Source organism: Nerophis lumbriciformis, linkage group LG18, assembly GCF_033978685.3.
Source record: "Nerophis lumbriciformis linkage group LG18, RoL_Nlum_v2.1, whole genome shotgun sequence".
Lineage (NCBI taxonomy): Eukaryota > Metazoa > Chordata > Actinopteri > Syngnathiformes > Syngnathidae > Nerophis > Nerophis lumbriciformis.
In genome coordinates, this window is record NC_084565.2 from 34,741,847 (window position 1) to 34,767,500 (window position 25,654).

The 25,654-nt window shown below is 40.6% G+C and overlaps 1 protein-coding gene across 2 annotated transcripts in view; it reads right to left on the minus strand.

The window, feature by feature from the left end:
• Window positions 1–25,654, minus strand: part of plpp3 (phospholipid phosphatase 3) — an 87,968-nt gene that overhangs the window by 11,528 nt on the left and 50,786 nt on the right. For both annotated transcript variants that reach the window (XM_061978211.2, XM_061978210.2), the window contains exons 3-6: window positions 17,588–17,680; window positions 17,320–17,507; window positions 15,394–15,451; window positions 1,120–1,296 (exon numbers count right to left, since the gene is read on the minus strand). In XM_061978211.2, the coding sequence (XP_061834195.1) occupies window positions 1,120–1,296; window positions 15,394–15,451; window positions 17,320–17,507; window positions 17,588–17,680 (516 nt within the window). The remainder of the gene's footprint in view (window positions 1–1,119; window positions 1,297–15,393; window positions 15,452–17,319; window positions 17,508–17,587; window positions 17,681–25,654) is intronic.

The window sequence follows — 25,654 nt, forward strand, 5'->3', positions numbered from 1 at the left end:
ATGTTGACAAAATAATAGGTGTATAAATGACACAATATGTTACTGCATATGTCAGCAGACTAATTAGGAGCCTTTGTTTGTTTACTTACTACTAAAAGACAAGTTGTTTTGTATGTTTACTATTTTATTTAAGGACAAACTTGCAATAATAAACATATGTTTAATGTATCGTAAGATTTTTTTGTTAAAATAAAGCCAATAATGCCATTTTTTGTGGTCCCCTTTATTTAGAAAAGTACCGAAAAGTATCGACTAAATATTGGTATCGGGACAGCCCTACTTCTTGTTATGATAAAACTTCGAGGATATCTGTAACATGCGAGCAAGTTTGCCAAAACGTTTCCACCACAACCAATAGGAGGTGCCAAAAATGTCATTAAAAAAAATCATGTAAACCAGACTGGGCTCCATTTAGTGCTACGCTAAAAACTCACTTGATTAAAGTACAGTTTTTTAATTAACTTGTATTTAAACACAGTGTTACTGTTCAAACTGTATGCTACCGTGGCTAAAAATATTAAATGTTCAATCAATGTTCACTTATATAGCCCTAAATCACGAGTCTCAAAGGGCTGCACAAGCCACAACGAAATAAAACACACAAATAAAACCTCTGCCTTGTTTTTAATGAATACTCAGGCCTACTACGCTACTGTGTTTTAATGGTTGGTCATTATGGTGGTGCTTGGAGAGCCACCACATTCACATTCTAGTCTATTGTTGCACTTGAAGACCCCATTCAGGTCTGTCTTGGCGCCACTCTTGCAACATTTCGCGAATCTAATCCCCTTTCGAGACGCATGGATCTGACTATGTGGCGTGTGCGTGAGTGTGGAAGCTTTTTCTAGAGGCAGCCTGCAAATAATAATGATAAAAAAAAAGAGGAATAATTACAGCGACGATCCAGTTTCAAAGGTTTATCGTCTTTTTTTCTTCTTTTTTTTTTCCTGTCCTAAGCCAACGCAATTTTGCCGTCTCTGATGACAAAAATCATCCGCAGGCGTAATTCACTCGTTTTTGCACCCCCGAACACGGCTTCATGTGCTCTTCATTAGCGCGAATTCGCCTCACTTTCCGACGGTTCCGAACGGAGCAGAGGCAGTTAATAGTAGCACTCACTATGCAGCAGGCCACCAGGGCTCCCTGCACGAAGCCCGCCAGGACGTCAGTGGGGTGGTGCTTGTGGTCGGAGACGCGGGACAGACCGGTGTAGAACGCCATCATCAGCAGGGTGAACTGGAGCAGCGGGCGGAGGAGGCGGGCGCCGCGCCACGTGAACCGGGACTGGAGATACAACTGCAAGAGAGAGAGAGAGAGAGAGGTCGTTTGTAACCTGACAGTATGATTGTTAAATGACTCTCGCTTTTGAAATCGGTGCCTTATGGTCAATGGGTTTCATTCAACTGAGGAGAGCAATTTTTGAAGCTTTTCAGGTGGAATTCTTTCCCATTCTTGCTTGACGTACAGCTTAAGTTGTTCAACAGTCCGGGTCTCCGTTCTCGTATTTTATGCTTCACATTTTCAATGGGAGACAGGTCTGGACTACAGGCAGGCCAGTCTAGTACCCGCACTCTTTTACTATGAAGCCACGCTGTTGTAACACGTGGCTTGGCATTGTCTTGCTGAAATAAGCAGGGGCGTCCATGGTAACGTTGCTTGGATGGCAGCATATGTTGCTCCAAAACCTGTATGTACCTTTCAGCATTAATGGTGCCTTCACAGATGTGTAAGTTACCCATGCCTTGGGCACTAATACACCCCCATACCATCACAGATGCTGGCTTTTCAACTTTGCGCTTAGAACAATCCGAATGGTTCTTTTCCTCTTTGGTCCGGAGGACACAACATCCACAGTTTCTAAAAAACAATGTGAAATGTGGACTCGTCAGACCACGGAACACTTTTCCAGTCCATCTTAGACGAGCTCGGGTCCAGCGAAGCCGGCGGCGTTTCTGGGTGTTGTTGATAAATGGCTTTGGCTTTGCATAGTATAGTTTTAACTTGCACTTACAGATGTAGCGACAAACTGTAGTTACTGACAGTGGGTTTCTGAAGTGATGCTGAGCCCATGTGGTGATATCCTTTACACACTGATGTTGCTTTTTGATGCAGTACCGCCTGAGGGATCCAAGGTCCGTAATATCATCGCTTACGTGCAGTGATTTCTCTAGATTCTCTGAACCTTTCGATGATATTACGGACCGTAGATGGTGAAATCCCTATATTCCTTGCAATAGCTCGTTGAGAAATGTTGTTGTTAAACTGTCGGACAATTTGCTCACGCATTTGTTGACAAAGTGGTGACCCTCGCCCCATCCTTTTTTGTGAATGACTGAGCATTTCATGGAAGCTGCTTTTATACCCAATCATGGCACCCACCTGTTCCCAATTAGCCTGTTCACCTGTGGGATGTTCCAAATAAGTGCTTGATGAGCGTTCTTCAACTTTCTCAGTCTTTTTTGCAACTTGTGCCAGCTTTTTGGAAACATGTCGCAGGCACCAAATTCCAAATGAGCTAATATTTGCAAAAAAAATGAAGTTTCTCAGTTGGAACATTAAATATCTTGTCTTTGCAGTCTATTCAATTGAATATAAGTTGAAAAGGATTTGCAAATCATTGTATTCCGTTTTTATTTACCATTTACACAACGTGACAACTTCACTGGTTTTGGGTTTCGTAAAACGCTTTTTAAGCAAGAAACAAGCGAAACATTCCAAAACAGGAAGTAGAGAACCAAAATAAGAGCGCAAGGCTGGAATAAGAACTAGAATGCAGGACAATTCCCAAACTGTCATGCGGGAACAAGATACCTTTTTGAGCAAAGTAACCAGTAACTAAGACTAATTACCTTTTTAAGGTTATTTTTCAAACACTGTGTGGAAAAAAACAATACCGATATGATCTGATTTCTAACTTTTACGGCAAAATTCTTGCTGGCTTTCATGTTGAACGTGACATTTACGCATCCTGTGATTGGATACTCACTGGTTTGAGCCGCGGCCGTGTTACGCGGATCTGCAGAGCCACACCCGGGACCGTTAGCGGATGAATTTGAGAACACCTACAGTTGATAGACAGTTGCCATAGCCAATCAGATCACAAGTTGTTGACAGTAGCCTATCCAGGTAGCCTGATGTTAACGAGACCGTGATTGGATACTCACTTGTCATTCCAAAGTGAGTATCCAATCACAAGTTGCACTTTAATAAAAGCAGGACGAGTTGCGCCGTAGCCATACCGGGCTAGCAGAGAAATCCCAGATACTCACGTTGATTAGGTGGCAGATATATATTTGCAAGGTCATTTTCAAGAAGGATATTTAAAGAGAAACTACATCTTGTGAGACGACGTCTCTCAGCTGTCCCGGCCGTGAAATGGGGAAATGCCCGCCACTTCCACTCGAATCAACCGAAAACGAGGGGTACCACTGGCTTATACGGCGTCGAAGGGGTACTACAAATTGTGAGTTCAAACATTTAGTTCATAGTTTTGATGCCTTCAGTGACAATCTACAATGTAAATAGTCATGAAAATAAAGAAAACTCATTGAATGAGAAGGCGTGTCCTTTCGGCCTGTACTGTACGGGAGTTACAATATTAACTATGAACGATAAAACACTGACTATTAACAACGTACGAACGCCGCTCCTCTTTACTATTCAGACCACATCCTCGATCAACATCTTTTACAATTAAGCAAAACTCAACACAAATGCAACAAACGCGTCAAAAGAAGCGAGGGGTAAAAAAAAACACCCAAAATGTGAAATAATGTCACTTTTTTGCAGAACTTTGTTGTAAAAAAATGGCCTACACCCCGCCTACACTGCTTGGTGACTCATCTGAGCTGCTGTGACCTAATTTTTTTTTTTATTATTTCACCTTTAATATGTTTTTTGCAAAGATATGTTTTAATTGCTGATGCGGGTTTATTGATTTTTAAATGCGCCAGAAAATAACCAGTTTTGTACACCGTTGATGTGCTTCAATGCTCAGTTGTGCGTAAATGTGTTTCTGTATAGTATTTCTCCAGCAATGGTCATGTGGCGACATCAATTATGGTATTTTGAGAGGTAATCATTGAAGTCGGACATCACTGAAGGCCTACGTGGGAAACGCACGGCCCGCCACTGTTTAGCACAGTGTTTGTCAACCACTGGGCCGCGGCATGAGTGTACCGTGAAATACAGTCCGGTGTGCCGTGGGATTGATTGATTGATTGAAACTTTTATTAGTAGACTGCACAGTACAGTACATATTCCGTACAATTGACCACTAAATGGTAACACCCGAATAAGTTTTTCACCTTGTTTAAGTCGGGGTCCACGTTAATCAATTCATGGTATAAATATATACTATCAGCATAATACCGTATTTTTCGGACTATAAGTTGCAGTTTTTTTCATAGTTTGGCCGGGCTCCAGTGCAACTTATATATGTTTTTTTCCTTCTTTATTATGCATTTTCGGCAGGTGCGATTTATACTCCGGTGCGACTTATACTCCGAATAACGATACACACAAGTTAATCATCAGAGTATATACATTGAATTATGTACATTATTCACAATCCGGGGGGTGGGATGTGGAGGGGGTTGGGGCGGGGGGCGTTACGTTTGGTTGCTATCAGCACTTCAGTCATGAACAATTATATCATCTGAGAAATGGACTTTGTAACTGTGTAGGAGATTATCTAATTTCACCTATTTGGGTTAAAAATATTTTTTGCAAACCAGTAATTATAGTTTGCAAATGATGTGTTGTTGTTGAGTGTCGGTGCTGTCTAGAGCTCGGCAGAGTAACCGTGTAATACTCTTCCATATCAGTAGGTGGCAGCCGGTAGCTAATTGCTTTGTAGATGTCGGAAACAGCGGGAGGTAAAAAGGTGTCTAATGCTTAAACCAAAAATAAACAAAAGGTGAGTGTCCCTAAGAAAAGGCATTGAAGCTTAGGGAAGGCTATGCAGAACGAAACTAAAAGTGAGCTGGCTACAAAGTAAACAAAAACAGAATGCTGGACGACAGCAAAGACTTACTGTGGAGCAAAGACGACGTCCACAATGTACATTCGAACATGACATGATAATCAACAAAAGGCCTCTGATTCCCTGGGAACACCTGCTGGACTCCTCGGCGTCACCGAAATACGCAAAACTGTCTGAAAATAGGGCCCCGAATGACATCACTTGGCCCGTTTGTTAGGTTTCGTTTGCGGGAATTAAATGCTTTTTCTCAAGCACGCATCCGCATTTTCTCCGCAGAGTGCTGGTACCCTAAAATTATGACACTTAGAAAAAAAATCCCGACTTCGACTTTTCTAGTACTGGTACACTAAATTGTGACACTTAGAAAAAATCCCGACTTTTCTAGTGCTGGTACAAACAACAATCCCCACAAAGAAGGATGAAAACCACTGAAATATTAATTGATTGCTAAAACAAAATAGATTGCGGGAAATATCACTCAAAGGAAGACATGAAACTGCTACAGGAAAATACCAAAAAAAAGAGAAAACGCCACCAAAAAAGAAGCTAAAGAACTAAAACATGACACACAGGAAAACAGCAAAAAACTCCAAATAAGCCAGGGCGTGATGTGACAGGTGGTGACAGTACACCAGTGACGTGCAGTCACTAGAGGCAAGTGAGGCGGGGCCTCACCTGCCATCATGGAAAGAAAAAAAATGTAAAAAGAAAAAAAAAAAAATTAAATTGTTATATGTATCCAGTGATTATACTATAAAGTTATTTTCCATTTAACTTCACCAGTTTTAGATTATTTTTATTCAAAATCGCTGAATTTTCACATTTGCCGTTCAAATACTGAGAAGAGACGGTGCGGTGAACAGCAGCCAGTTGAGGCACGTCACTCAGTGCCTCAACATGGATTCGGGACTCAGCTAACTGCTGGCCTGCTGTGCAGTGAGACCGTATTGCTATATGAACTATATTATACATTTCCATAGTTTAGTTAGCTGAGGTATATAATGTACAGTGTATTTTGTCCACAACTGTATGTGTGTAAAGTATTTCTTGTGCTGAGCGATCATAAAACGGCTGCAAAAGACGCCCTGGCTGAGGCTCCAGTAATCCCGCCTCCTGTACCCCCTCCTGCAGGTGTACCTAATTCACAACTCCTCCAACACGAACATTATTGTTTTTGCACTTTTTGGCTTCTTAATAAATAACTTTTGTAACCTACTTTATGGGCTTTTCTCTTTGTGATGTTAAGTTCCTGTTATGCGCTGTTATACAGTACCAGTATATGCCTTGAACTCTTATTTTGAAGGCGCTAAGAGCGGAAGTGATGACATGGAGTGGAGCGTAGGTTTGTGAAAGAATGTAAATAAAGTGGTCCTCGTGTAAACTGGAGCCTCCGTGTTTGTTATTTTGTAGTTTCATACAGTATAGGCGACATTTATAAACCCTCGGTTACACTTTTTTAAATAGATTCAATCTTGCACGTGGAAAGTTTAAGTGAGGGCTTTAGTTGTGGACTTCATTTATAAGTAAAGGTAAGACCATAATAACGTTTTTTTATTAAATGTGCTTTTTTGTGTGCTACAGTTTGTATGTGTAAAGTTAAAGTTAAGTTAAAGTACCAATGATTGTCACACACACACTAGGTGTGGTGAAATGTGTCCTCTGCATTTGACCCATCCCCTTGTTCACCCCCTGGGAGGTGAGGGGAGTAGTGGGCAGCAGTGGCGCTGCGCCCGGGAATCATTTTTGGTGATTTAACCCCCTTGATGCTGAGTGCCAAGCAGGGAAGAATGCTGGTATGAGCTTTTAAACATAACCCGTTAACTGCTGCCAATCAAATGGTGAATAAGATACTCTGTAGGGTTCATATGTTTGTAAATCTGACTGTGATGAAGTCAGTGCCTCACCAGCCATCAACCTCACCGCACCTCACTGCAGTACACCTACTTTGAGACAAGAGCTATAGTGATGCATGCTTGGTTATGGTTTAAAGTCATATCCAACAATTGCGACCACGACTTTTTACTGTCAACTGTGAATGGGTAAATGTGGAAGTAGTGTCAAAGCGCTTTGAGTACCTTGAAGGTAGAAAAGCGCTATACAAGTACAACCCATTTATCATTTATCATTTAACTGAGTTTCGTTTTTTAATGATTTCCGCTGGTGGTCTGCCTCCGAATTTTTTCAATGCAAAAAATTGTGCCTTGGCTCAAAACAAGGTTGAAAAACAATTTGTATCGGCATCTTTAAGGGACAACATTTTTCAAAACGGCCCCCCACCCCAGCCTCTTTGCAATTTTCAGTGGAAAAAGTTTGAACATTTTCCTTTAAAAACATGTAATGAACCTGAGGAACAGAGATGTAATTGACCGTCATCGGCGGCAACGTCAACACATGACTCATGCTTCTCTGTCGACCTGCACCCTGGACACACACACAGAACCTGCGGTTGTGGTCCCAGAAAACACTCCCGCCGTATTCCGCGCCGCCTTTTCTCACCCTGCACCTGTAGCGCCGCCGTGTTATTGCGGCCAGCAGAAGTCTAGACTGCATCAAAGGGGACGTGGAGCGCACTCTCAACTGCCTATGACCTGCTTAGACGGGCCTGTTCCACGCTCCAGCTGTGAAAACACCAGAAACACACGCCCGGCGTGTACGCCGTCTTACTCGGGGAGGCGCTGTACAGTACCTCAGAGGGGTTCCTGGGTCCTGATCTGGACCGACTTGCACCGAGGAATTCCCGCATACGCGCTAAGTGGTGAGGTCAGGCATCCTCTCATTTACATTCGCCCTCCACTTCCTGTTTCTCACACCCTAGAAGACCTCAGCCAAGGCCAAGAGCCTGACGTCTTATAATCACGGGCGGCCGCAGCCGAGCCCGAGAGAGCCCTGATAGGTGTGGACCCCTCCTTTCCTCTAGGACACTCTATCATTGTTACTTCTTCTCTGTTGCGGAAAAGGAGGAAGGAGATCCCTCCCATCCCTCCCGAGCGCTTGGCGGGGTTGTTTAGTCTGCAGACTTCCTGTGCGGTGGGTTCTCAGGTAGTGGGCGACATCCGAAACCTCTCAACTGGAAGTTAGGATTTGATGAGGAGGATTAGGCGGAGGGGGGGGCTTATGAGGGCAAACTACACCAAAATAAATAACATTGCGAATGACGTTTGCGGTCAAGGGTTGTGGACAATAATATTAATTGGATTTATAGACACTGAGAATTATTTTGCCACTAGGCAAGCAGTTAAAAGAGGAGTGACCATGGACTTAGGCACTTTTTCAAAAAGCACTGTCCGGAAGTAATGTTACACTATTCAATAGAGATAAGTCAAACACTAGAGCCAGGTGGAAAACCGTCGCTCCGACTGAAGCTCGCCTCTTTAGACCAGACCTGGGCATGTGCCTCTGGGCCGGTGTGTATAAAATATATATACGTATAAATAAATACATAAATATATGTACAGTACAGGCCAAAGGTTTGGACACACCTTCTTCTCATTCAGTGTGTTGTCTTTATTTTCATGACTATTTACATTGTAGATTGTCACTGAAGGCATCAAAACTATGAATGAACACATGTGGAGTTATGTATTTAACAAAAAAAGGTGAAATAAGTAAAAAAACATGTTTCATATTCTAGTTTCTTCAAAATAGCCACCCTTTGCCCTGATTACTGCTTTGCACACTCTTGGCATTCTGTTGATGAGCTTCAAGCACACCTGTGAAGTGAAAACCATTTCAGGTGACGACCTCTTGAAGCTCATGGAGAGAATGCCAAGAGTGAGGAAATATCACCTCACACTAGGGCTGGGCGATATGGCCTTTTTTTAATATCGCAATATTTTAAGGCCATGTCGCGATACACGATATATATCTCGATATTTTGCCTTAGCCTTGAATGAACACTTGATGCATATAATCACAGCAGTATGATGATTCTATGTGTCTACATTAAAACATTCTTCTTCATACTGCATTAATATATGCTACTTTTAAACTTTCATGCAGAGAGGGAAATCACAACTAAAAAAAAAAATCACTATTTTTTTCATACGGTGTTGATCTGGAAATGTTTGCCTCAGCATTTTGATGGTGTGGGCGTGTGGCACCGAACGGAGATGTTGACGTGCGGAGTACGTACATATTGTTTTTAATATATTGTGTATAAATGTGCTATATAAATAAAGTGGATTGAATTGGAGTGAGCGCTCTTCATTCACTAGCAGGGGACTTTTCAAATGATGCTACATATTAGCAGTAATGCTACTTTTTATAGCAACGCTTTTGCTCCACACTTGACAAATTACGGTTGTCTGTTCGACATATTCCTGTCACGACTGGGACCATGGCTTGGTTTGTTCTCCCGAGGTGCAAGTGAATTGGACCAGATGTGGCGTGAAGGTGAATACATGATTTATTTAAATACTATAACTACAGAAAAGTACAAACGAAAAGCGCGCACAGTGGCGGAGAAACGACTTGGCTATGAAAACAAATACTTGCACAAAGGCAGAAACTATGAACAACAAAAAACACTAACTGTGGCTTAATAAACAAAAACTTACTTGGCATGGAACCGGCATGAAAAACGAGCAGCAAGGGTCATAAGGGTGTGGAGAGTGTGCAGAAGCATAAATGCGGGATGTCGTCAGAATGACAAACTGAAAACAATGAACTTAAATACTATAGACATGATTAACGAAAACAGGTGCGTGACTCAAAACGTGAAACAGGTGCGTGACGTGACAGGTGAAAACTAATGGTTGCTACGGTGACAAAACAAAAGTGCACAAAAAGTCCAAAAACAAAACCGAACATGACCAAAACAAAAACATGATCACACAGACATGACAATTCCCACTTGAAGCCAAACCACCGCCGGACGATGCCTGCTGTTTTTTGGGGAAATTAATTCTTCCTTCATTTGTTACCAGATTCGCACCTTCTTTCGCTCGTATTACCGCTAGCATCACAGCTAACGTTAGCCATGCCGCTACCTCTCTGCTCCGAGAGGGCGTATACGTATGTGACGTATGACGTAACAGTATTTGACGTGTGTAAGAAGGTGCGCTTGCTGTCTGTGAGAGGGAGACACAGGAAAGAGCGAGGAGAGCATGTAGTTTAATGCCCGCAGCTAAAAGCAACTGCGTGCGAACGCATACTCGAATATCACGATATAGTCATTTTCTATATCGCACAGAGACAAACCCGCGATATATCGCGCATATCGATATATCGCCCAGCCCTATCTCACACCACATCTGTGCTTCGTTATCAAGCACTATTGATCAATCGACTGCCCTACAAAGTGCTCCCGGTGTGATGTGAGTCGACAGTAGGGTTGTACGGTAAACCGGTATTAGTATAGTACCGCGATACTAATGTATCATATTCGGTACTATACTGCCTCTGAAAAGTACCGGTCCCGCAAATGCGAAACACCTAACATCCACTGTAATGATATCAAGTACAGGAGCGTATCTCGTCGAAACTACTATGATTACGTCGATATTTTTTGGCATCACAACAAATTCATATTATGTTTAGAAATTCAGGAAATACGTCCCTGGACACATGAGGACTTTGAATATGACCAATTTTTGATCCTGTAACTACTTGGTATCGGATTGATACCCAAATTTGTGGTATCATCCAAAACTAATGTAAAGTATCAAACAACAGAAGAATAAGTGATTATTACATTTTAACAGAAGTGTAGATAGAACATGTTAAAAGAGAAAGTAAGCAGATATTAACAGTAAATGAACAAGTAGATTAATAATTCATTTTCTACCGCTTGTCCTTAATAATGTTGACAAAATAATAGAATGATAAATGACACGATATGTTACTGCATATGTCAGCAGACTAAATTAGGAGCCTTTGTTTGTTTACTTACTAATAAAAGACAAGTTGTCTTGTATGTTCACTATTTTATTTAAGGACTTAACTGCAATTAGAAACATATGTTTAATGTACCCGAAGAGTTTTTGTTAAAATAAAGCCAATAATGCCATTTTTTGTGGTCCCCTTTATTTAGAAAAGTACCGAAAAGTACCGGAAAGTATCAAAATAACTTTGGTACCGGTACCAAAATACTGGTATTGGGACAACACTAGTCGACAGACGATAAAAGATAGGAATACAAAGCTTGAACAGGTTCCCATGGTAGTGTAGGAGAAGTCACACCAAGTCTTGTGGTTCCGAAAAAGGGAATCCAACCCGTTCCGGTAACGTCGTCTCCCCCCCCCTTGCCTTTTCAATAAAAGTGCAATAAAAAAGACAGTTAAAAAGTGTGGGAGAATGAGGATGACTTGTTCTACACGCCCCTCCCCGTCTTAGGGATGAAGGCATAGCTGTGGTTCAGACCACAAATATCACTCGCATGTTGTTTCTATTTGTCCTACAAACGTTTGGCTCTTTGATGGAAGCCTCTTCTGGGAGGCGGAACCTGCAGTCTTTACCCACTAGAGAGGATTGTGTTGTGTGCACACATCATAAGACAACCACTAGCAGCATCTCTAAAGGCTGTTTTAGATGTTTCACTGAAAAATGAATTGTTTCCAGGTTGGGTGTCTGTGTCTGTGTGTGGCAGTTGAGGTATTACCTCGCTGAGTGATGTGACAAGTACAGTGAATCAGTCAGAATGACAGACACGATGGAGGATGTGCTTTGGTGAGGTCCTGACACGACCAAAACCAGGAATCAAACCAATGGAAGGCAGATGTGTGTACTGCACCACCAGAGATGCGGTTCTGTTAGGCCAGGGGTCGGCAACCCAACATGTTGAAAGAGCCATATTGGACCAAAAAATAAAAAAATAAAATCTGTGTGGAGCTGCAAAAATGTAAAAACCTTATATAAGTCTTATAATGAAGGCAACACATGATGTAAGTGTCTATATTAGCTGTATTAGCCTACTATCAAAATGACTATGTGTCGCAGGCTGAAGAAAAAAATGTTGAAATTTAATATTTATTCTACACATTTTTACAACATTAGAAACTGTTAGTCAATCAGAGGCTCCTCAGAAGGTGAGATAACTCCTGGAAATTACTAGATTTTAATGGCCAAAAGTAGAGATGTGTGTGTCCAAGTTAAGGCTGTCTTCTTTTAATAGATTTATTACAATCTTTGGCAAGCTAGGTAATGTTTGCTGTGGTCTGGAACAACATGGCACACAAACAACTATCTGAAATGCAGCCAATATTACATACAGATAATGTGTCATGAGACATGCAACACTAAATTATATACAAAGAGGATCAAAGTAAAGGATATTAAATGAGCTCAAATATAGCTACAAATGAGGCATAATGATGCAATATGTACATACAGCTAGCCTAAATAGCATGTTAGCATCGATTAGCTTGCAGTCATGCACTGACAAAAAATATGCCTGATTAGCACTCCAACAAGTCAATGACATCCACAAAGCTCACCTTTGTGCATTCGCGCACAGTATAAAACGTTTGGTGGACAAAATGAGACAAACAAACTGTTGCGACAAAATTCACACTATGGTGAGTTCAAGAACTGCCGAAATTAGTAGGACAAAACGATGTTCAGCAAATACTCTCATCAGTGAAGCAGACACACAAACATGTTAAACAGTGGGCTTTCTAACAATTGGGAAGGTTTGTGTCATGTTTGTCCTCAAACAAAAAACATACTAAAACAAAAACATCCCCCCACCCCCATCTTTTTCCATTTTCAATCCTTTTTTAAAAATGCTCCAGGAAGCCACTAAAGAGCCGCGGGTTGCTGACCCCCGGGTTAGAGTAAGGGGACCCATTTTTATCCAAGATGAGACTAAGGGCAGTGTGAAAACAAAGCACCGCAGCAAAATGGACTATGGTATTTAAATAGTCATTTTGTTTTAATATCTATCTCTACATAATTGTTATTTACTCATTTCTAGTTTTTCATGAGTTCCACTTTTGTTACCGTATGTAAAAATCTGCACTGCATCCACATCATTTCCCCATTGCGGGATAAATAAAAAGTCTAATCCTATCCTATCCTGTGGAGGATAGTCCTGCAGCGTCCAAAGCAAAAGTGCAAAAATGCTCTTTTATCCAGGAGGAGACTGAGGGCAGCGCCAGCAAAATGGAGACAGGGGAGCACTTGACTGTATTCCCAGAGCTGAAGGGGACATTTTCGGGAAAATAAGGGAACACACATTCTCTCAGTGCGATTGTCAACTGACGGCAACTGTGTAAGATTACTGGCATGCTTTTATTTTGAAGGCCTGAACTTTTTTTTGTGCTAGGCGGATGTTTTTTTCGCGACATTAAACACAGGATTATATAAGGAAAGGATTCATATGGCCCCATTCCTTGCTGGATCTCACATAAGAGGATAAGGGGAGGGGAGTCAATCATTTTGCAATGCAGTCTGCTGAAAATGATGGAAAGCGCCACTCTAGCAACTGACGCTGTCGTCAAAGTTGAAATTGCCACGTAACACATTTTAAGATATTAAAAAATCTACTGCTGTCTGGCTACTTAAGTGGATAGTGCACCCTCCGAATTTGTCACGTTTCACGTGTCAGGTGAGCCGTGACGTATAGGGCCATATGAATCCCCTTCCTTCTGTACATGGGATACAGGATAAAGGGTGAAAAATACAGAATGTATGGGAACACACATTCTCTCATTGCGATTGTCAACTGACGGCAACTGTCTAAGATTACTGGCGTGCTTTTATTTTGAAGGCCTGAACTTTTTTTGTGCTGGGGCAGATGTTTTTTTTGCGACATTAAACACGGGATTATATAGTGAGGAAAGGATTAATATGGCCCCATTCCTTGGTGGATCCCACATAAGAGGATAAGGGGAGAGGGGTCAATCATTTTGCAATGCAGTCTGCTGAAAATGATGGAAAGCGCCACTCTAGCAACTGACGCTGTCGTCAAAGTTGAAAATGCCACGTAACACATTTTAAGATATTAAACAATCTACTGCCGTCTGGCTACTAAAGTGGATAGTGTACCCTCCGAATTTGTCACGTTTCACGTGTCAGGTGAACCGTGACGTATAGGGCCATATGAATCCACTTCCTTCTGTACATGGGATACGGGATAAAGGGTGAAACATACAGAATGTATGGGAACACACATTCTCTCATTGCGATTGTCAACTGACGGCAACTGTGTAAGATTACTGGCGTGCTTTTATTTTGAAGGCCTGAACTTTTTTTGTGTTAGGGCAGATGTTTTTTTCGCGACATTAAACACGGGATTATATAGTGAGGAAAGGATTAATATGGCCCCATTCCTTGGTAGATCCCACATGAAAGGATAAGGGGAGGGGGGGCCAATCATTTTGCAATGCAGTCTGCTGAAAATGATGGAAAGCGCCACTCTAGCAACTGACGCTGTCGTCAAAGTTGAAAATGCCACGTAACACATTTTAAGATATTAAACAATCTACTGCTGTCTGGCTACTTAAGTGGATAGTGCACCCTCCGAATTTGTCACTTTTCACGTGTCAGGTGAACTGTGACGTATAGGGCCATATGAATCCCCTTCCTTCTGTACATGGGATACGGGATGAAGGGTGAAAAATACGGAAGGAATGGGAACACACATTCTCTCATTGCGATTGTCAACTGACGGCAACTGTGTAAGATTACTGGCATGCTTTTATTTTGAAGGCCTGAACTTTTTTTGTGCTAGGCGGATGTTTTAAACATGGCATTATATAGTAAGGAAATGATTAATATGGCCCTGTTCCTGGGTGAATCCCACATAAGAGGATAGGGGGAGGGGGGTCAATCATTTTGCAATGCAGTCTGCTGAAAATGATGGAAAGCGCCACTCTAGCAACTGACGCTGTCGTCAAAGTTGAAATTGCCACATAACAATAATAATAATAATAATAATAATAGATTTTATTTGTAAAAAGCACTTTACATTGAGTAAACAATAGTAACAGTATTTAAAAAATTTTAAATAAAAAATAAATAAATTAAAATTAAAACTGGAACAGCCAAATAGCTAAAACTAGTATGCATATATCTAAAACAAGGCTTTTTTTAAAGAAGGGTTTTTAAGCCTTTTTTAAAAGCATCCACAGTCTGTGGTGCCCTCAGGTGGTCAGGGAGAGCGTTCCACAGACTGGGAGCGGCGGAGCAGAAACACATTTTAAGATCTTAAACAATCTACTGCCGTATGGCTACTAAAGTGGATAGTGCACCCTCCGAATTTGTATGGAATTTAAGCAGCAGCAGCAGCTGCCTTGAAGAAAACAGGTGGAGCGTGTCCATCCATGCCACCCCCCCACTCTGAGGAGGATGTTTTGTTTCATTCATCAGGGCGACCCACCCCGACTCCCACTTGTTGGCCGCCATCAATGAAGCATTGTGCGGCGCATTCTTGCCCGTGCGACATCACCCTAGCTACTGATGTTACTCACCGCCAAGTAGAGCATGGCGTACATGGAGAAAGAGGCGTGTCCGGAGAAGAAGGACTTCCTGTGCGGAGAAACAAAAAAAAAAAAACATTGCTCAATTGCTAATGTAGAATATTTTTTTTTATTTTTTATTTTTTTTTAACGCTTCAAAAATGGCCTGGCAAGACTTTAAATAAAATCAAGGTAATTTGCATATTTGGCATTATTATTATTTATTATTATTGAGGCTTGTATGTCAAAACAAGCAGGGGGACGACAAAAAAGGTACCCAAAAAAAGGTTAACAAAAGTACCACAGATAAGATAGGCCAGTATTTTTCAACCTTTTTTGAGGCAAGGCACATTTTTTTCATAAAAAAATCCCCGCGGCACACCACCAGAAAAAAACGTTAAAAAATTAAACTCCACCAGGTCGTCGTGCCTTATTTTGTTGGTGTTTTCCTGTGTGTAGTGCTTTAGTTCTTGTCTTGCGCTGTTATTTTGGTGGCCCTTCCTGTTTTGTTGGTGTTTTCCTGTAGCAGTTTCATGTCTTCCTTTGAGCGCTGTTCCGCGCACATGCTTTGTGTTAGCAAGCATGGCTATTTACGTTGTTGCTATCCTTCTTTGTGTGGACATTGTTGATTGTCATTTCATGTACGGATGTACTTTGTGGACGCCGTAAGTTTTTGCTGTCGTCCAGCATTCTGTTTTTGTTTACTTTGTAGCCAGTTCAGTTTTACTTTCGTTTTGCATAGCCATTGCCTTTTCCGTTCCCTTTCCCTTTTCCTTTTGTTCATTTTTGGTTTAAGCATTCCATACCTTTTTACCTGCACCCTGCCTTCCTCGTCTCACCCGACACATTCCGACTTTTACAAAGCAATGAACCACCTGCTGCCACCTACTGACATGGAGTATTACGAGGTTACCCTGCTGAGTTTTACACAGCACAGACACTAATCAACGGCACATTATTTGCAGATTATAATTATTGATTTGCAAAAAATATTATTTTTTGGACCAATTAGGTGAAGTTGCATAATTTCCCACGACACACTGCGATAGGCAACGCTTTTGTAGCAACTGTGATTAATTGTGATGAATCGGCGTGGCTCAGGTCGTAGAGCGGTCGTGCCAGCAACTGGAGGGTTCCAGGTTCGATCCCCGCTTACGTTATCCTCGTTGTGTCCTTGGGCAAGATACCTGCTCCCAGTGCCTGCTTTAAATGTAACTAATGGGTTTCCCTCTGTAAGGCGCTTTGAGTCATTAGAGAAAAAGCGCTATATAAATATAATTCATTTTATTAAATTATCGTGATGAATTCAAACGTGTGGTTAATCCGATTGTTAAAACTAATTGTTTAATTAATTAAACAACTCAAAAATTATGTTTTTACCGTTTTTTAAAAAACACACGTGACAAAAAAACATACGACTTGTTCACTTCCGAGTCCGATATTGATGCTTTGAGTGATGGCCGATATCAATATACGTCCGATACTACATCAGCACAAACTTTTGTAGTGTGGAATGTTCGAAAAGGCTTGATCTATTAAAATTACTCAAAACAAAGAACAATTATAGACACGAAAAAACACTAACCTATTTATTATTAACCTTCTGGAATGGACTTATGTTGTTTTTAATTACACTGAAGCGAAGTGGTCATTTATCATGTTAAGCGCACGGCTGTCATGATGTAGTTAGTTGGATGATGCGGACACGTTTGTTACTGGATACTTTCTAACAAGCTTCGGCCTTGGAGACTTTGTATGCGTAAATGTGATGTTGATATAATTACGTCATACTTGTTTACTTTGACCAATGTCGTGTTTTAGACCAGTGTTTCTTAACCATAGGGCCGTTGTTGCCCTTTCCATCCTTTGCAACTGAGCTACTGTGTGTAACAATTTACAATTTCTAAGTAATCCAATCTGAGTTCTCCCCACAGGTACCTGGCCTCTTGCACGTCGCTGTCCTTGCCGCTGCAGGTGTACTCCGTGATGTAGCCCAGCGAGCAGTTGATGGCGGAGAAATCCGGCTTGCACACGTCCAGGAAGTGCGGCCTCATCCGGCCCACCGACACCTTGGCGATGTCCGTGAAGGACTGGCTGACGGCGCAGCCGAAGATAAACACGCCTATCTGCGGGGCGACACGCGGCGCCGGTTAGAGACGGCGTCCCGGCGAACCACGGCGCGGGGGACGGAGCGTGGATGGCTGACCTGTTTGTAGAGGGCCGCCACGTAGGGGTTCCCCACGAAGGACTTAGTGCCCTCGTGCAGCTGGTGAATCCTGTAGGACTCTCCGATCACGATCTACAAAGAGAGGACTGGTTGATCGTCGAGGGAGGCGATGGAGGTGAGCATGCAGTACTCATGCAAGGACAGGAGGGCGACGACACACACACATTTTTGTATTTCTTACCTTCTTGAGACCTCCGAAAAATGCCTACCTCTTTAGGACCACCCTTTCTATATATATAAAGATTTGTATTTACAACATTAATAATATATACATACTATGCAAATATAAAAAAAGGTATACTTTTAGTAAATTTTTTGTTATTTAATTTTTTGTTTGTAATTGGTTTTTAATCATTGTTTACTTCAAGTTATTACAGTAAGTCTTTATATACATATATATATATTTTTTTATTAATTTTGACCAAAGGGGGCGCATTTCAATTTCTTACACACACTTGTTATTACATATGTTGGCCCGAGGGGGAGCACTTAAATTTTTTTACACACACTTGTTATTTCATATGTTGACCAGAGGGGGAGCACTTTTAAAAGCCCTTTTTTGAAATTTTGATAAATTTCACCACCAGGGGTGCAAATGAGAGCTCTATTTTTTGTTTTTTTGTAATGTGCTTAAGGCCGATGACAAAGGAGTCACGGACCACAGATGGCCCCAGACTTTGGGTAACCCAGCTGTAGAAGCTAACTGTTAATAGCCACTATAGTCTTAGTACCGTAGTGTATTTGTTCATCCTATGGTCACATACAGTATGGGACGCGGGCTGTTCACCTGGCGGCTTTTTTCGGGGATGAATAGGAAAGTCCTTCTTTAGCTGTCGTCTTGTCTTATCATATATTGCTGCCTTTTGCACCTGTCAATGTTTACTTTTGTATGCACATTAAATCAACAACAAATCCTGACTTTGGAGCAATGTTCACGGACTCTAGTATTTGGCTCTCTATTAGATGCAATGGTTTTCTGTATTAGAACCATGATTTGAGTCCTAACTTGTTCACCGGTCCTCACTTTTTCCTTGTTGATGTCTCAAGAAGGGTAGAAATACAAGAACACACATATACACATATAGAGAATGAGCATGGCCTGCCTTTCCCTCAGGCAGTTTGGATGTGATGGCAGATTATTAACGAGTTGGGATGCTTTGATTAGGTCTCAAATGGAAATGGTGTGGGGGGGGGGGGTGGGATAAAGCAAAAGTGAAGTCAAGAATGAAGGAAACCCCTCTAAGGCGTGGTTCACGTTCTGCTCGCTGCCAGGGGCTCCAACAGGTTTTGGAGAAATCCCAGCATTAATGCATCTACCATGAATGGACCGGCTTTGATGGGATTGAAATGGCACTAATGGTGGACTAAACCCCTCCCCCTTGGGGTATTCCAACCAGGTTTTATGTAGCCTAGGGCCCCATGAAAGGACCCCCGGTCTATACTTGAAGAGAGTTAAGCCCAGACCAGCCTTCAGTCACGTCTGCAGCTCCAGGATTGTTTGAATGGCAGCTCCGCTTTCCTCACGCTACCTTCATTTTTTGCTTTTTGAGGCCCTTGTTTGGGTGTTATTCACTGTGTGTGTGTGTGTGTGTGTGTGTGTGTGTGTGTGTGTGTGTGTGTGTGTGTGTGTGTGTGTGTGTGTGTGTGTGTGTTCTGGCAATGCTTACTTAATGGGGACATTGCTCTGTTTACACAGTCACCTTTAGGGACCTCTGACGGTATGGGGACCATACTTGCCAACCTTGAGACCTCCGATTTCGGGAGGGGGCGCGTGGTCGGGTGTAGGACGGGGGCGTGGTTGAGGGCGGGGGCGTGGTTAAGAGGGGAGGAGTATATTGACAGCTAGAATTCACCAAGTCAAGTATTTCATACATATACATATATATATACATATATATACATATACATATATATATATATACATATATATATATATACACACACATATATATATATATATATATATACATATATATACACACATATATATATATATACATATATATATATATATACATATATACACACACATATATATATACACATCCTGAAAATATGCAAACAAAACTGTGTTTACATAATTGATACTTCAAACTTGCATAAATAAATCTTTAGGGATATAACATAACTTGGCTTCTGAGAGCTTCAAAATGTAATGAATAAAATGCTAAAGTTGTTGATAAACAAGCAATTATTTTAATAATGAAATATGGTCATTTTAAATGAATTATTATGATCATTTAAAATTTATTATTTCCAATATGTTTATTTTAATGTATAATTCTATGGCTGGATGTAATAAGGAGTCAGAAAAAATACAAATAAAAATACAATTAATTTTGATGTTTTTAGCAAAATATAGTAAAAATGTATTTAGTTTTTTTTTTTTAAATGAATAAATATATTTATTTTTAGGTAAGATAAACTTAATAATACAATTTATCTCTAGTCTGGATGATTTAGTTATTGTCACCCTGTTGTCCTCCCGTCATAAAAAAAAGTCTGTCATTACTCAGGTCCGCATGGAGCTGGAGGGGGCGTGGCCTCCAGCTCCGGCTGAAAATCGGGAGATTTTCGGGAGAATATTTGTCCCGGGAGGTTTTCGGGAGAGGCGCTGAATTTCGGGAGTCTCCCGGAAAATTCGGGAGAGTTGGCAAGTATGATGGGGACAAAAAAACAGGTCCCCTTAAGGGAAACCTTTTTAAATGATAGTCAGATCCATTCTGAAGACGCCTAAGTGATTTTTAAGCTTTGGCCCATAAAACATGTTTACTGGTTAGTTTGAGTGTGAGACTAAATGGTCCTCAGTAGTCACGTACAAATTTGTGTGAATTATGCACAATTATTTAAATTTGGTCTCCATGAACCATATTAACTTTTTTTTCTCCAGGGTCCCCAGTAAGAATGATCAGCACATTACTTCATCAATCCAGAGATTTAAAGACGTGTATGAGCTAACTGGGCAGTGGACATTTTACACCATTTTTTTGAATGCCTCCACAACCTATAGAAAGGGTGGTCCCCACAAGTGATGATCAAAAACTTGGTCCCCATTCCAAATGATAACGTGTGTGTGTGTGTGTGTGTGTGTGTGTGTGTGTGTGTGTGTGTGTAGTGTCTGATAACACACGCACACACTCTGCCTGATGGGTGGTCGGTCACAAGCAAACAAACACTGGAGGTTTATTGTCGACTTTGCGCTATTGTCTATGAATCAGTGCCATCTAAAGACGTGTCCTTAAGGGTTATAGGACTAAAGAAAGCAAACTGCCATCATATTGACCGACAGTAGCGTAGTAGGCCTAAGTATTCATTAGAAACTCGGCAAGTGCATTCAATATGTTTGGCCACGCAGTTTGAACGGTAACACTGTGTTTGAGTATTTAATTAGGTGATTATTCAGCGTGCTACGGTTCGCGGATCACCGCTTTCGAGTAGTCAGTGTACAGCTCGTAGCGCGGCACTTGCCACCCAATGGGAGAGAGCCGACACGCCGTCGCTATTGTGTAAACGTCTGGCAACGCAAGTGAGTAGCAAAGTGGTTGTGTTGTGTTTACAGTGCAAGCATGGTCCGGGGATGCACGAGTGCTGCTGGCATTGAGAGAGCTTTCTGGTTCTTTAAAACAGGAATTCCAATATCGGAAAAAAAGACATGATTTTTAGGTTTTGAAGTTAAAAAGTACCAATGATTGTCACACACACACTAGGTGTGGCGAAATTATTCTCTGCATTTGACCCATCACCCTTGATCACCCCCTGGGAGGTGAGGGGAGCAGTGAGCAGCAGCAGTGGCCACGGCCGGGAATCATTTTGGTGATTTAACCCCCAATTCAAACCCTTGATGCTGAGTGCCAAGCAGGGAGGTAATGGGTCCCATTTTTATAGTCTTTGGTATGACTCGGCCGGGGGTTTGAACTCACAACCTACCGATCTCAGGGCGGACACTCTAACCACTAGGCCACTGAGTCGGTTTGTGCCGATAATACATATTGCCGGACGGTGTATTGTCCCACAAATTATTGCTGATTAAACGATATTAATGTTGCCATTGTTTTGAGAACAAATTATCATAAATTCCGGACTGTAATTTTTTCCTACACTTTGAACCTTGCGGCTTTTAAGACACGGGGCTAATTTATGGATTTTTTTTCCCGCAGGAGGCTATGATAAGAATTTTTTTTTTTTTTTTTTTAAACAACATCGAGCGTGCTTTATTATTTGTGCTACGGCACCATCTTTTGGATGAATTCACCAGCTGTTTTTTTTTTCAACTGGCGTGCCATGCAGTCTTCTAGCCATCCATAGCGTTTCTACTCCATATGGATTCTTCATTCAAAACTCCAAGCAACATTTGTAAGTTTTACAATATAACTACCGTATTTTTCGGACTATAAGTCGCAGTTTTTTTCATAGTTTGGCGGGGGGTGCGACTTATACTCAGGAGCGACTTATGTGTGAAATTATTAACACATTAGCGTAAAATATCAAATAATATTATTAACTCATTCACGTAAGAGACTAGACATATACGATTTCATGGGATTTAGCGATTAGGAGTGACAGATAGTTTGGTAAACGTATAGCATGTTATATATGTTATAGTTATTTGAATGACTCTTACCATAATATGTTACGTTAACATACCAGTTGGTTATTTATGCCTCATATAACGTACACTTATTCAGCCTGTTGTTCACTATTCTTTATTTATTTTAAATTGCCTTTCAAATGTCTATTCTTGGTGTTGGCTTTTATCAAATACATTGTCCCAAAAAATGCGACTTATACTCCAGTGCGACTTATATATGTTTTTTTCCTTCTTTATTATGCATTTTCGGCCAGTGCGACTTATACTCCGGAGCGACTTATACTCCGAAAAATACGGTACAACTGTTTACATTTACTAAATCCTACAAAGTCCTACAAACATCACACCATGTGTGAGGTTTGTAGGACAGTTTTCATGCATGTTTTTAAGTGCTATCGTAATGTCATCAAGCTAGCACCTTTAGCATTAGCTAGTATGCTAACTTGCTTACGAGTGTCTGTGTTAGTATTATTAATTTACAATGGCATTCTTTTTGTGTTGTTTCAGTTTCACAAATTCCTCGGTAAATTCACCGTGGAGTAATGGAGTCTGTTTAGCTGATTGGCGAGCTAGCTTGCGCAGCTAGTGGGTCCATGACGGTGACTTCTGTTTTGTTTGATCAGCCGTTTTACTGCCGTATTACAGACACCGTGTAGAAAAATGTAGGTCTATAAATAAACATTTACAGAATGTTTCTGTGTAAATAACTAATTTCACAATATATGTATATGTGGCTTATAGTCCAGTTCTGCTAATAAGTGGAAAAAAATAAAAGTACTCTAAAATTTAGTGGGTGCGGCTAATATATCGGTGCGCTCAATAGTCCGAAAAATGCGGTAAGCACTAATCTACAGAAAGGAAAGGATTCATAAGACCCCATTTGGTGGATTCTAATTTTTGTTACCTCGCGGTGCGCGTCTCACTAGCAAGTCACGACCAGCGAGGCTTTCTGTCTGTACTTCCTGTGTGTCGGCTAACCAATCAAACACCTGAGGGGCATTTTCAAGCAGAAAGTAGGAATGTTCTTATCAGTTGCTTTAAAGAACCGTAGCTCCCCCATGCCGGCAGCACTGGTGCAACCCCCGCACCCTGATGCTACCACCGCTATGTTGCACTGTAAGAAAGACACATTTATCTTTATTTGTGTCGCCAGCTTTTTAGACAATACCCAGCAGGCACCAGACATTGATACAACGTTGATTTCGTTGATTGATTCAAAACTTTGAAACAACGTTGCAAAATAGTTGTATTTGTAAAGTGAGACAACGTTGGTGTCTATTGTTGAATCAACGTTGTTGGTTCGGAAATAACCAAATTTCAATGGTCAAATCAATGTCACAACACATTGAATAAACGTTGTCAAAAAGCATGTTGTTTCAACATTGTAGAATGTTGGTCGGGAAAATGACGAAAATTCAATGGTCAAATCAACGTCAGAACCCAACATTGATTAAACGTTGTCAAAAAGCATGTTGTCTCAGCATTGTACTTGTAGAATATTGGTTGGGAAAATGACCAAAATTCGATCGTCAAATCAACGTCAGAACCCAACATTGATTAAACGTTGTCAAAAAGCATGTTGTTTCAACGTTATGTTTGTGTTGTAGAATATTGGTTGGGAAAATAACGAAATTTCAATGATCAAATCAGTGTCAGAACCTGACATTGATTAAACGTTGTCAAAAAGCATGTTGTTTCAACATTGTATTTGTGTTGTAGAATGTTGGTGGGAAAATGACCAAAATTCAATGGTCAAATCAACGTCAGAACCCAACATTGATTAAACGTCGTCAAAAAGCATGTTGTTTCAACGTTATGTTTGAGTTGTAGAATATTGGTTGGGAAAATGACCAAAATTCAATGGTCAAATTAACGTCACAACCTGATATTGATTAAACGTCATCAAAAAGCATGTTGATTCAACGTTATGTTTGTGTTGTCAAATATTGGTTGGGAAAATGACCAAAATTCAATGGTCAAATCAACGTCAGAACCCGACATTGATTAAACGTTGTCAAAAAGCATGTTGTTTCAATGTTGTATTTGTGTTGTGGAATATTGGTTGGGAAAATAACGAAATTTCAATGATCAAATCAGTGTCAGAACCCGACATTGATTAAACGTTGTCAAAAAGCATGTTGTTTCAACCTTATGTTTGTGTTGTAGAATATTGGTTGGAAAATGACCAAAATTCAATGGTCAAATCAACGTCAGAACCCAACATTGATTACACGTCGTCAAAAAGCATGTTGTTTCAACGTTATATTTGTGTTGTAGAATATTGGTTGGGAAAATTACCAAAGTTCAATGGTCAAATTAACGTCACAACCTGATATTGATTAAAAGTCATCAAAAAGCATGTTGATTCAACGTTATGTTTGTGTTGTAGAATATTGGTTGGAAAATGACCAAAATTCAATGGTCAAATCAACGTCAGAACCCGACATTGATTAAACGTCGTCAAAAAGCATGTTGTTTCAACGTTGTATTTGTGTTGTAGAATATTGGTTGGGAAAATGACCAAAATTCAATGGTCAAATCAACGTCAGAACCTGACATTGATTAAACGTTGTCAAAAAGCATGTTGTTTCAACGTTGTGTTTGTGTTGTGGAATATTGGTTGGGAAAATGACAAAATTTCAATGATCAAATCAGTGTCAGAACCCAACATTGATTAAACGTCGTCAAAAAGCATGTTGATTCAACGTTATGTTTGTGTTGTCGAATATTGGTTGGGAAAATGACCAAAATTCAATGGTCAAATTAACGCCACAACACGTTGATTAAACGTTGTCAAAAAGCATGTTGTTTCAACGTTATGTTTGAGTTGTAGATATTGGTTGGGAAAATGACCAAAATTCAATGGTCAAATTAACGTCACAACAAGTTGATTAAATGTTGTCAAAAAGCATGTTGTTTCAACATTGTATTTGTCTTGTAGAATGTTGGTTGGAAAATAACCAAAACTCAATGGTCAAATCAACGACACAACCCGACATTGATTAAACATTGTCAAAAAGCATGTTGTTTCAACATTATGTTTGAGTTGTCGAATATTGTTTGGGAAAATGACCAAAATTCAATGGTCAAATTAACGTCACAACACGTTGATTAAACGTTGTCAAAAAGCATGTTGTTTCAACGTTGTATTTGTGTTGTAGAATGTTGGTTGGAAATTGACCAAAATTCAACGGTCAAATCAACGTCAGAACCCAACATTGATTAAATGTCATCAAAAAGCATGTTGTTTCAACGTTATGTTTGTGTTGTAGAATAGTGGTTGGGGAAAATGACGAAATTTCAATGGTCAAATCAACGTCAGAACCCAACATTGATTAAACGTCGTCAATAAGCACGTTGTTCCAACGTTATGTTTGTGTTGCTTAACCTCAGAACCTAATTCAACAAGTTCTCAACGTTGTTTCAATGTCTTGTGCCTGCTGGGTAATGCTGTTGAC